This window comes from Lissotriton helveticus, chromosome 1_1 (genome assembly GCF_964261635.1).
Source record: "Lissotriton helveticus chromosome 1_1, aLisHel1.1, whole genome shotgun sequence".
Lineage (NCBI taxonomy): Eukaryota > Metazoa > Chordata > Amphibia > Caudata > Salamandridae > Lissotriton > Lissotriton helveticus.
This window is the reverse complement of record NC_136057.1, coordinates 1,009,155,773-1,009,169,222: the sequence shown is the minus strand read 5'-3', so window position 1 is coordinate 1,009,169,222 and position 13,450 is coordinate 1,009,155,773. Positions and strand designations below refer to the sequence as shown.

Below are 13,450 nucleotides of genomic sequence, written 5' to 3'. Positions count from 1 at the left end.
CCGAGCTGCATCGGCCCAACTACTACCTGCTACATCAGACTAACTTGTGGGGGTGTAACTATTTCAAGAATTCTGCAATATGTTTGCCTTAACCGGGGAAGCACAATTGAGGGCCCGAAAATCCCTGCAACACACCTTTTACAGGGAAAGGGCCAGCTGACAATGGGCTGTAAGTTAGGGATCCATTGGCGGACGGAGGGTGACTGCTACTCACGCTCGCCACGCCAGATACTTCATCGTTTTTGAGGTAAAGGGTGGGGGGGGGGATATGTTGTTGGGATGTTTGGAGGGAGGGGGGTATTTTGTTCTATCGCACTGGCCTACATTGCTTCAGAGTCACCTTATCCAGACCATATAATGTTGTCGTACACACATCCATGCCTCGAACCTTCTCATTGCTGGGTCTCCTAGTGATGAGCGGGTTCCCTCCGGGACCCTTCACATGTCAGGGGGGCGCTGGACAAAATCAAGAGGGGAGCAATACTCAAGCAGGCGAAGCGAGCACATGCAGACATCCTCATGCTGCAGGAAACGCATCTTATGGGGACGAAAGCGCTGTGTTTTCAAAGTTGTGGGTATATGCATGTCTTTCACTCCGGATTTGTGTGGGGATCCCGGGGGGTTGCGATCCTGACACATAGACGTGTTCCATATACGCACATGAAGGTATGGAGGGATACACAGGGTAGATACTTATTTCTCCAGGGAATGATAGGGACAGAATCTATAGTGTTGGGCTGTGTCTATGCCCCCCGCCCCTCTCCGGAGATATGGTGGAAAAGCTCATGACTTAGTGGGCGGACATGCCCGATGGGTTAGTGGTGTGGGGGGGGGGGAATTGGAACGATGTGCTGGACATAGGTAGGGATCGTTGGCGGCCTGGGGTCCCATTGGCTGCAGGCGGTCTACTAGACTATATTCCTTGGCGACGGGTCTGGATTGGGTGGATCCCTGGTGACACCTGCATGGGTCGACGCAGTGTTAAACATACTTGTCAGCCGTCCACGGATCTTTCTCCCCCCTCGATTACATCTATGTTTCCCGAACCGTGGACCACAGGGTGGTGGCTGCCGATATTCTTCCGCGTGGACTCTCGGACCACTCACCGATCACTCTTCCGATCCGAGTGAGCCGCGTACAGCAGCCGTTTCGGTGACGTCTTTCGGTATGGAACCTCCTGAGGGAAGAGAGCATATGGAAAGCGCCATTGACCAATTTTTGTCACTTAATGTAGGGACGGTAGAGGGGGCTGACTGCCTTTGGGAGGCGATGAAGCCCACGCTTCGGGGTGTGGATATTTTATTTTGGGCGGCTTCCCGCAGATTGCCTAGGGATTCCCTCGTCCAGGCAGAGGCAAAACTATTTGAATTAGAATCTTGCAGCAGAGATCATACCGATCACCTGGGCGCGCCACCAACTCCTTTTGACGCAGCAGGAATATGCTCATGTTCTACTGGACGAGGCTCGCAGGCGTGGTTGGCGACCCATAGTAGAATCTACCAATATGGAGATAAATCCAGCAAATTATTGCACAGGTTGTGTCAGAGGTCGCTCTGTTCCCAGGCCCTATCAGGCATTTTGGGTCCAAAAGGGTCCACTCTCACGGATCCCCTCCGATCGCCGAAAGCTTTGCTGTGTATTATGCAGACCTCTATGCCCCTAGGAAATGCCTTCCCGTGATGTGGCTAGTCGCTTTCTTGATGATTTTCCGCCTAAGGCCCTTTCGGATGCGGTGCGCGGGGAGCTGGATCTCCCACTCACTGAAGAGGAGATGGGTGCGGCGCTGGGTGAGATGCAGCCTGGAAAGGGTCCGAAACCGAATGGCTTCCCCTGTGAATTTTGTTAACGTTACTATCAGCAGTTGAGACCCCACTTTTCTGGAGTGGTTGAGGAGGCCACGGAGCGGGGTTGCTTACCTAGGGATTGGAGACACACGGAGATTGTGGAATATCAAAAGCCCGGAAGACCCCCAGATCAACATGGGTCATATTGCCCGATATCCCTCCTTAATGTAGAGGCCAAGGTACTAGCTAAGGCATTGGCCAACCGCCTCCGTGCCCATATTAGATCTCTGGTTCATCCCGACCAGGCCGGGTTTATGCCCCAGCGGGCTACCCGACACAATATACGGCGTGCACATGTTGCAATAGCGACTGACCAAGGGCTGGGGGAGCGGTCTGCGCTGTTGTTAGCGGACATGGACAGGGCTTTTGATTCCCTTAGCTGGGTATACCTATTCGCACAATTAAATCTTGGACCCCGCTTCCTGTCCTATTTGACCCTCCTCTATAAGGACCTGACTGTGTCCGTACGGGTGGCGGTATCTGCTTCCTCCACGTTTGTTATTGGGCGGGGCATGAGGCAGGGGTGTCCGCTGTCCCCCTACTTATTTGCATTAGCAATGGAACCCTTAGCGTCCTGGGTTCGGATCGATGCCTAGGTGACTGGTCTGGAATGGGCGACAAGTCTGTCGGACCGTATTGCCTTGTACGCTGACAATGTCCTTTTTTTCTTACATAGACAGAACAGGACCGCGCCTCCTACGTATTATGCAGATCTTCGGGGTGACCTCTGGCCTACACATAAACCCTTGTAAATCTATGCTGTGGGTCCTTGGCGGAGGGTTGGGCCTGGCTCCTGGGCCTCCTCCGTGCAGGTGGTCTCTGGGGTGTTGAAGTATCTGGGAGTATTCTTGTTGGATTCACCGATCACCCCTTGGGAACGGAATCTAGTCCCTGTATGGGATCGCGTGCGGGAGGATCTTAAAACCTGGTCCCTAATGCCCCTCTCAAGATATGGTTGATCGGCCATATTTAAAATGGTGTTGCTTTCCCGCCTCCTTTATCAATTACAAAATCATCCCTATCCGATTTCTCCCGGCTGGTTCCGACGGGTCAATACAGCTTTGGGTCAGTTTCTATGGGCTGGCGGAGGAGCGAGAGTGGCACTGCGGACTTGCTTCCAGTCCACGTACTGTGGGAGATTGGCAACTTCTGACATCCTGTCCTATTATATGGCCTTTCATCTCCTAGTCCTCAATGAATGGTGGTATGGGGATAGGGCTGACCCAGCATATGCGGTCGAGGGGCGCTGCATGGGAGATCATACCCTCCACACTATAGTCTTCTCCTCGCCGCTGCGTAGACCCTTGCCACCTGCTACAAAACCTATTTTTCAGATATGGAGACAGGCATTGCGGAGGACCAGATGATAGAATAAGTTGACTCGGGAGACTCCCCTTTGGTATAACTAGCGACTGCCACAACTGGCTGCACTGTCCGGCTTTCGGGGCTGGGACCATATTGCCATCTCTACTCTTGGAGATGCCATGCAGGGATCGGCTCTGAAATCCTTTCAGGAGTTACAAAATGACTTTTAGATGCCTAAAACTCAATTTTTCAATTATTTACTTCTCCGACATGCTATTACTCCATATATTGAGCGGTTGGGGTCCCTGCCCGAGTTTTGTTCCATAGAGGCCAAGATATTTATGGGGGATCTTCAGGACCACAAGATCTCCAAGATTTACCAGTCCCTGGTCACACATAGTTCCCCCACATAACAGTGTCTTAAGGAGGCCTGGGAAGAAGACATAGGCCTGCTGAAGGAGGAGGACAGCGTGGAGGCCCAGGCCTCCCCGCTGGGGTCATCCATAGCCGTAAGTCTTCGCCTTATACAGTTCAAGTGTCTCCATCGAGTCTATTTCACTAGGGTCAGGCTCTGGAGATCGGGATTGGTGGCCTCCCTGGTGTGCCTTCATTGCCAACATGAGGATCCATACTATTTGGCATTGCACCGCATTAGCACGCTCTTGGCGGGGAGTTCTGTCGTGCCTCTCTCAGGTACTGGGCTGGAACGTCCCCAGCTCTCCAAGGTTAGTCCTGCTACATGTTATGGATAATATAGGAGGTAACATATACAAACGCCACCTTATGCTATTGGGGTTCACCTTGGCCAAGAGGGATATTGCCAAAGCCTAGAAGGCTCCGAGGGCGCCCTCGATCTCTGCATGGAAAATTGGCATGGACTTCTGTATGGGGCTGGAAGTCCCTATATTTGTGGCCAGGGAGTGCCCGCTTAAGCATTATAAAATTTGGCGGCGATGGGCAGAGTATCCGGATCTGGACCTAGAGCCTGTTTCAGTAGCTAGGTCTGCTGATGTGGCGTCCCTTCCACTATAATTGACAAATTACATCGCCTCCTGGAAATGGGGGTATTGGGTCTGGATGGTTGAGACTGCTCTTTTATGGAACTTCTGGGATAGGCGTGAGTGCAATAGGGGGTGGGGGTTGGGGGATTGTTTCTTTGTTATTTTGCTTTTGCTTATATTTCAAATGTATTGCTCTTCAACTGTCCTATTTTTGCTCTTGAAATTGTCAAAGTAATTTCAATGTACAATCTGTATGCATGAGTTGCTGGGTTACAGCGCTCTGTGATATATTTGTTCTTGCCAAATAAAATCTGTTCTAAAAAAAAGAGGAAACTCTGCTGCAATTTCCCTTCCCCACCAACATTATGGTCCACCTAACCAATTTAGATTCGGCCTGATTATAGATTGACAACAGCAGACTCTACTCTGGCTAGCCAAGGTCAAACTCCTCCGACGGCCAGTGGGAGTAAGGGCCTTCTGAGGTTTGGCTCTATGTTCACCCACCTAATTTAGATGGAAGACATTCAGCTGTTTTTGAATGCCCATCACCACCAGGAAAAACCTGGCTGTAAGGTGCATTGTTTAAGTTTTTTATTTTCAAAGAGGACACGTTGTAAAAACTTAACAGTGCTTTGATAGGAACTGCCGCGATGGTGGCTCCTATCAATGCTAGAAATGTACACTCTTCTAGCGAACATTTCCAAATCTAGAGGGAGGCACCTGTCAGGGCAAAGGATGGGCCACTTGGCAAGATTTACTGGAGGCCCTATGTAAGCATACAAATTGGTGAACTCTCAACTGATAATTGCTGTATTCAGGAGTTGAACTGGTACTGGTGAGGTGCAACTTTGCCCAAACAGTATAATGGTTGAAATGCCACAGTTAAGAAATGTACTGCTGTTATATTGTCCCGCACTATGTGGCATAATTTAGTTTGCCTTACTGCATAATTTTGTCAAACGAGGCAAATAATTTGGATGACATGCATAATTCTAGTGCCCTGGTTATTACTTGAAAAAAAGGTTGTTCAAAGGCTTGATTGAGGACAGAAAATGCAACCTAAGTAGGTTAAATAAGGTAATAAAAGGATCCGTGATAGTGAAACTGTCTTAATCTGCTGATGTAGGAAATTAACTTTTCAGCTCTATTTATCCCTTTCACACATAATTTACCAATACAATTCTACATGGACCTGAGTGTGGAGTATGATTCTTTCTAGATATATTGTTCTTCCTAAAGTTTCTAGAGTTAAGACTAACTTTGACCTTGGTCACTATGAGGGGTTGTCACACTGCAGCATACAACAAAATGATGGCTGGAATGCTTGAATTAATCTCCGCTACTGGTAATTACTCTGGCTGCATTCTAGTCCATCCTTATTTTGCACACCATGCCACAGGGCAAAAATGGGTTTGACTGGCTTGTGTTACTGGTTAAGGAGGACCTGGGCTGGCTTTTCAGGGTAGATAGATTGTTTAAGCTGGAGCATTGCCAAAACTGATTTGCATATGGCTGGGTCCAAATTGGGGTGGCATGGAGTGCAAAATAACGATGGACTGGAATGTGGCCCTGAGAGATCACCACTGGCTGAGACAGATTCAAGCATTCCATCCATCACTTTTAAGATATCTAATAGGAGTTTATGTATTATTACATTGCAGAAAAATTATTGCACAGGAGAGGTTGTGATTTATGAGGTGAAGTGTGGCAAGTTTGTGAAATAGTATGCATAGAGCACAGGAGACAGGGAGGCGATTTAGTCGGGCTACACTCAGTGACAGTAAGGATGAATGGTAAGAAGAGGAACATTTAGTAGAAAGGAAGGTGAAACAACAATCATTAGATTTAGGTTAAACGATTCATGCAGTGTTTTAAGAATATGTGGGAGAAGGCTTTTTGAGGAAGCATGTGGAAACTATAGAAAGAAGGGTTGAAGGTTCTCACAGATGGGCAGGTGCTATAAGTTGTTTCATCTTTGCTGTTCAGTGTTGAAAACTTTGTCCTGTCATAGGTTACTTTATTAGCAGAGGTTATTTCTGCTCTTTCAAATGTGAGGTTCAAGTTATTTGGTGAGTCTGGATAGTCGGACCTTTGCGTTTGACAGTCCAGATTTGGAGGCATGGACAATCTCTGTGAGTTATACTGAATATTCCGTTATGCATTTGCTTGAAGTAGACAAATAGGTGGCATGTTCGAGGGGGTTGTGTTGAATTAGTTCTCCCATGATTTTGGGAGGGTACTGTTTGTAAGACTTTTGTGCTGATTTTGTTTTCCCTTGATCTTAGAGTGAACATTAGAAGCATCTGTCTGTAGTCAGAGAGGCCAGCATTTGTAATGGCACTTGTTTTTTGGGAACAAAATCATATAGATTCTATGCTGGATCATGCTGGAAATAACCAGGTCTTACCCATTCTTCCAAACTTGCCAGATTATTTAATCACTGTAGACAGGGAATACTATAAGTTTGCGTCATGAATGGAGAAAGTACAACCAACAATGTTTTTTTCCTGAAAGCAGCAATTATTATATGTGGTGCCAGCTCGGAACTTAAGTTCCTTCTCTTGAAGAATTGATGATTTTTGGTTTTATTTAATTTTGGTTCTATGCCATTTATTGCTCTGCAAATTATGCATAACACCTTGAAACGAGATGTATCCGGGCGATGGTGAACTGGGGCAAATCACAATTGATTCCCTTGATCATTCCTCTCACTAGAGAATCATACAAACAGCCTGACACTCGACAAGAGCAGGGGTTGTTCACCCACTTGGAGATACAGATATCAAAGCAACCTGAGATCTGTTGTTAGCTAAACATAGTTCCCCGCGAACACAAGGGTAGGAACCACATGTCATGTTGCAGTTCACCCCCAATGTCCTGGGATGCATCACGTTATTTAAGCTCATTGCACTCCCCAAATGCTGTATATCTTCCATAACAACACACACAAGATACAGCCCTAGTGGTTTGGCAAATACAATCTGAGATCAACTCCTATGTCTGGGGCGATTCCCCTCCAAGGGTAGAAAACACCAAGTGTGTTCAGTGGCCAAAAAGATGGGGGTCAGTGGGCAGTAGTTATATAATTGTGCTACTAGGCAGCTCAAATGGTTCCTATAAATGACTGGATATTTGTTGACAAGAGAGACCCAGCCATCAGACTGGTGATTGCGGGACTCTGTTCATTGGTCCTGGATTTACGGCAAAAAAATACCATCACAGATAACCTTGATCATAGCAAATCCCATTGAGTATTGGAACAGGGCCCTGAAGCGGATGGGTTGGAGTAAGATACTGACCAGAGAGATGGTGTGACGGATGGGAACCTGCCTCACACTAACACCACACCTGCAACGGTTCCACAAATGTAACAAGATAGGCATCTCCAAGCTAGGGATATGTGAGTGCATAGTCACATGCTCTCTTTCAAACAACTGACTTCAGAATACGACCTACACTTATAACAGTTCTTTCAATACTTACAATTGAGTCACATACTAGAGCAAGTACGGAATGATCCCAATCCACTCCCCAAACACAACCCTTTGAAACCCCAATTTACAATGGGGGAATTGGTGGCAAAGGCATATCACAACTTTATAGGACCCTTTTAATCAGCACGCCCAACACCATGACACTCCTGAGGGACAAATGGGTCCCTGACATTGGAGAAATGGATAAGATGGACTGGGTAGATGCCAAAACTGTATACTTTGCACACCACAAATTATGGCAGATGGGTAGGGTCCAGACCCTTGAGTGCTTCAGATGTGGAGCTCCCCCAGGAGCTTGGATACATATTGTGTGGGAATGCCAGATCATACACAAATACTGGATCAGAATTTTCTGGCCGAGGTGATACGTTTCCCATTCAAATGAGATCCCAAAATGGGGCTATTGGGAATAGTCCCGGGATAGGATGGCCTCTGGCGACAGGGGTATCTAGTAGGGATCAGATGCATACTCACCATATGAGACGGGTAATGGAGATCGTGTCCCCACCAATCCAGGAGTGGCTTAGAGGCATGTACCACTGCACAATTGCAGGAGAGGCAGTTTACAAATCACACGGCTGTCCAAATAAAAACACCAAGATATGGGGCACCTAGATCGGCCACTTACGACTCTGGGTGAAGGGAGCTGAGTTTGAGTTATGGGACTGCAGACTGTCTGGGTACGGGGCCTGGAGCCTTAGGGGGTGGGGGCAGTGGCGGGGGAATCAGATGCAGTGAATTATGATCATGTTACATTGTTCTGAAACAGAATGAATCCATGCTCAAGAAAGAGTATTGCAAATGTATACCGTACCAGTTACCGGTTACCTGGTTTTATTACAATAAACTGATAAAAAGCAACAAATAAACAACAACAAAAAAAGAGGATCTTCTTGCAATTGGAAGCCTGTATAGAACTTTCAGAACTAGCATCTTTACATTATGACCGGGTTGCAGACGCGTTCTTGATTCTCTGCAGCTTTCTCATGGTTCATTGTGGACATCTAAGATATACTCTATTAACATAATCGAGTTCATGGAGTGATGTTGCTGCTTGTATTGTTTGAGGAAATGCAAGATGTGGAAAGATGAGTGAAAGAGTTTCCATTGTGCAGAAAGTTGATTTAGATAGCTTGTCCACTTGAGCATTCATGAAAAGCAGAGTTGAAGGCAATTCCGGGATTTTGTACTACTTAAGTTACTTTTGGCAGATGCTTCAGTTTATATGGCCAGAAAGATAGTGGATAGTAACTGATCCATTCACTGTAGTTCAGTATTCCAGTTTTTGAAGGATTTTACTTGAAGTTATTTCATGTCATCCATTGTTCACCAATGATCAATGGCTATGAGGCTGTTGCTGACTTTTGATTTTCCTATGTCCTTAGGGTTTTCCAATCTGAGAATTATCCATTGCTTAATTTGAGCCTGTGGTTTCCGATGCTCAGCACCAGCACTTAATCATCAACACCGGCGCCTTTCATGTGCACCAGTTAAGGACACATTAATTCACGGGGAGATTAAATGATTTGCCTAGTATCACAGGATGTTGAGCTGATGCCAAGATTCAAACCTGGTTCCAACCGATTTCGAACTCTGCAGCTCTGGACATTATGCTACATCCTCTCTCCACTTTCATGGTTAGCAGGTGGTTCTGTTTTAGGCGGCGTTAACAAGAGAAATGGGTTTGTGCAAGCTACCTCCTGAATTTACCTGTGTGTCAGCAATGTAGTTGTAGCAGGTCAGTTCATAATTGTGGATACGTTCTGGCAGTGGTTTCGTTTAGATGTTAGGAAGCAGTAGTGATATGATAAATACATGTGGAACACATGTTTTCAGGCGTAAAGATCGGACGAAAAGTTGGGTATATGAATCAGTTTGTTTAGGTAAGAGGAAATCTAGTTAAGAATGATGCCATCTATACTAACTTGTTTGAGTCTCAAACTAAAGATATCTTGTATTGTGTGAAAAATCTGCTGAAAGGTCAAGGAATGGTAATGCAGCTCCACCATTTTTGTTTACAGTGTTTTTCTTAGTAAGGTTATATGCAATATGCAGTTTCTAGCCTGCCCGAGTCCCTAAAGCAGAAAAGAGAGCAAGAAAATATATTCTTTCTGCAGGAAAGAACAGAATTTCTAAGAAATCTCGGACGTGAAATCTGTCTCCGGTCTCTTATTTGTCATTTCCTAACAAATTCAACATTGCAGCAAACAAGATAATCTTGCCCTAGCTCTTTCTCCTCACAGGAGGAGCATTTGTCAAAATAAGCCAATTTTGTGGCTGAGCGAACACTTGAATAAATAAATGGTTTGGAGAAAGAGGCATAAACAAACAATTTACCACACAAAACAAAATAAGATAAAAAAGGTACATAATGCTTTATGTTAATAGACATTACGAAACAACTCCAGTGGAAAGAAAGGTTAGATTTGTAAACAAATTATAAAAATGGGCATATTCATGTCCTCAGTGATACTGGACCTAGGTTGCCCAATGATACTGGACCAAGGTTGCTGGGTGAGTGGTGCCATACACTAGTTTTTATTTTGCAAAACAACGGAGTCTGGTCCTGGGACTGAGGGGCAGCTGGACCTAATATAACTGAAGAACAAAGAAGTTGCTAGCCCTCACAATAATTTTTTCTCTCAAAGTATTTGAGAATACAAACAAGGAGGAATCTTCTGTTTGTTTGGGTTACTTTATTTCAACCCTTTTGGAATTTTAAGTAATTTTTAGATATATTTTTTCATGGGTGAGAAAAACACTTTACACAAACATTTACAAAATTTACAACTATCATACTACTAACATATATACAAATAAATCAACATTTATATACAAACTTCTTTTACATGAAAGAATGGTGATTGTATATCCACAAATACTTATTCTTTGTGAAATTTCAAACCACTATAGTGCCCAAAAGGTCAAAAACAAAAAAGGCAACAAGAAATTGAATTTAACTTTTTCCAATTAGTTTAAAATGATGAATGATCAACTAAAGGACGAGTGAATTATGATGCCTGTTTGCCGTTTGCCGACGCGTTTCGAATCTGGGAAAAAAAATCGCAGATTCTCCTCAGGGCTCTTTCAATGTAGTAATCTATAGAAATATAAAGGAAGTTCGTTTTAATAACTAGAAGTTAAACATTTTTGATGTCCCCTAAACATACTGATAGTCACTAGATTGGTTACCTTCACAGATGGGCGGCACGGTACCGCAGTCCAAATATTCAGGTAGGGATGGGGACCAAGGGCTTTTGGTTTTGACAGTAAATTCTGTTTTTAGAAAAATACGAGATGGTTACTAGACCACCCAAAGCAGCACAGTTTAAGTGGCTCTACAACTGAAAGGCTCAAATATCCTACCTTTAAACGTTGTAGCGGTAAGGCTACTGATGTTTTCACACTGAAGTTATTCTGCTCATAGAGCGATGCCGATGATATCTGTAACGCACAAGCATAAGTTGTGCTCAATGGTCGTTAGTTTGGTATAAACGACAGTCAAGCTTAAGATTTACCGCGGGGCGGGACATACCTATGGATTTTAGATGGGGGGTCGTTGGTCACATTGCCATTACTCTGAACCAAACACTGCCGTGAGCTTTGCTGGCAGGCGCGGAGCAAGCTGAAGGCTCCTCCGCGGCGTGTGGAAAAGCGTGCTTTCACCAGTGGTTAAACACACGACATCAGGACATACATTTCTCACTGGACTCAAGTAATGAAAAAATGACTTTTCTTGACGTGGAAATAAAAAATGTCGGTGGAACCTTAAATTCGTCGTTATTTAAGAAGGCAACGGATAAAAACACCATCCTTCATTATGGCAGTTCGCATCCCAGAAACCTTAGGGCGAATTTGCCATATGGGCAACTTCTCCGGATTCGGAGAAACTGTTCAGAGATTGGACAGTTTGAACAGCATGGGCAAAACTTTTGCGATGAATTGGTTCAACGGGGTTACCCGAAAAAATTATTGAAACATTCTTTTAAGAGAGCTCGATACACACCCAGAGAGTGTCTCTTTGAAACAAAAAGGAAACGTGAACTAGAGAGCCTGGTCAGTTGTAGAGCCACTTAAACTGTGCTGCTTTGGGTGGTCTAGTAACCATCTCGTATTTTTCTAAAAACAGAATTTACTGTCAAAACCAAAAGCCCTTGGTCCCCATCCCTACCTGAATATTTGGACTGCGGTACCGTGCCGCCCATCTGTGAAGGTAACCAATCTAGTGACTATCAGTATGTTTAGGGGACATCAAAATTTTTTAACTTCTAGTTATTAAAACGAACTTCCTTTATATTTCTATAGATTACTACATTGAAAGAACCCTGAGGAGAATCTGCGATTTTTTTCCCAGATTCGAAACGCGTCGGCAAACGGCAAACAGGCATCATAATTCACTCGTCCTTTAGTTGATCATTCATCATTTTAAACTAATTGGAAAAAGTTAAATTCAATTTCTTGTTGCCTTTTTTGTTTTTGACCTTTTGGGCACTATAGTGGTTTGAAATTTCACAAAGAATAAGTATTTGTGGATATACAATCACCATTCTTTCATGTAAAAGAAGTTTGTATATAAATGTTGATTTATTTGTATATATGTTAGTAGTATGATAGTTGTAAATTTTGTAAATGTTTGTGTAAAGTGTTTTTCTCACCCATGAAAAAATATATCTAAAAATGACTTAAAATTCCAAAAGGGTTGAAATAAAGTAACCCAAACAAACAGAAGATTCCTCCTTGTTTGTATTCTCAAATACTTTGAGAGAAAAAATTATTGTGAGGGCTAGCAACTTCTTTGTTCGTCAGATACACTAGTTTTTAAGCATCAGGGGTTTGAGGGCTTTGTTACATTGAGTGGCGAAAATGCTAAATATGCAGGTTTTGAGTGGCGAAAATGCTAAATATGCAGGTTTTGAGTGGCGAAAATGCTAAATATGCAGGTTTTGAGACAGAAAAATATGGGGCCATAGATTTCATTTTGCAGCTTTGGTCAGTGGGCATCAGATAAAGTTTTAATGGACTTTACATATTTTAATTATTTGGTCAGCAAGTACTGGTGATAAGAGGTAAACGGGGTTGGTACTGGACTGTGGTGATCATTGACAAAAAGAGAGTAGTGACCTGCACCATATCTCTGCAGACAGTAGTAGTGATGTTGCTCAGGATGGTTTAAGATGTTGGTGAAAAGGTCCTGGATGGTGCGGAGGACAAGGGGAGCATACCGTCCAAGACAATTGACCTGACATTTTTTGCAGAACATAAGAGTGTCATTCCATCCCTAGGATCTTCTTATAATTCACAAACAAATGTCAAAATAAAGGGCAAACACACTTACCGAAGTTCCTTGAGTGTTTTGTTATCCTTCAAACTCTGAGCCATGCTTACTGTGCCTAAGTCACGTATGTTGTTGCCTGTCAGAGACAGGAATTTTAGACTTTTGTTGTTTTCAAGACCTTTGAAAATGTGTTTAGTGCCAGAGTCTCCTAGACAATTTGTTCCAAGCCTAGAGAGAACACATTTATGAAAGGTTTGTATAAATCCAACTTTTATCAACATTTAACCGCAATAGTCACTTTTAAAAAGACTAATGCTTTACAGAGCACACCAGATGGCGATCTATGCAAAAGTATGTGATCTACAGCTCACATGCATCGAACCCTAAGTTCTCGTTTCTTTTAAGAATGCATTTCCAAACAATGAGGACAACAGTAGAAAACGTGAAGAGATATTAGATTAGTAAACTAATGGTATCCATGACTAGCAATTGAAAATGCCCTGCGATTAGCCTATGTTGCACTAAGCATAT

The 13,450-nt window shown here is 44.0% G+C and overlaps 1 protein-coding gene across 1 annotated transcript in view; it reads right to left on the bottom strand.

Moving 5' to 3' along the window:
• The window catches only part of LOC144820014 (protein NLRC3-like), a 548,927-nt gene that overhangs the window by 117,623 nt on the left and 417,854 nt on the right, over positions 1 to 13,450 (bottom strand). The window contains exon 8 of the mRNA XM_078677678.1: positions 12,980 to 13,147. Coding sequence (XP_078533804.1) covers positions 12,980 to 13,147 — 168 coding nt within the window. The remainder of the gene's footprint in view (positions 1 to 12,979; positions 13,148 to 13,450) is intronic.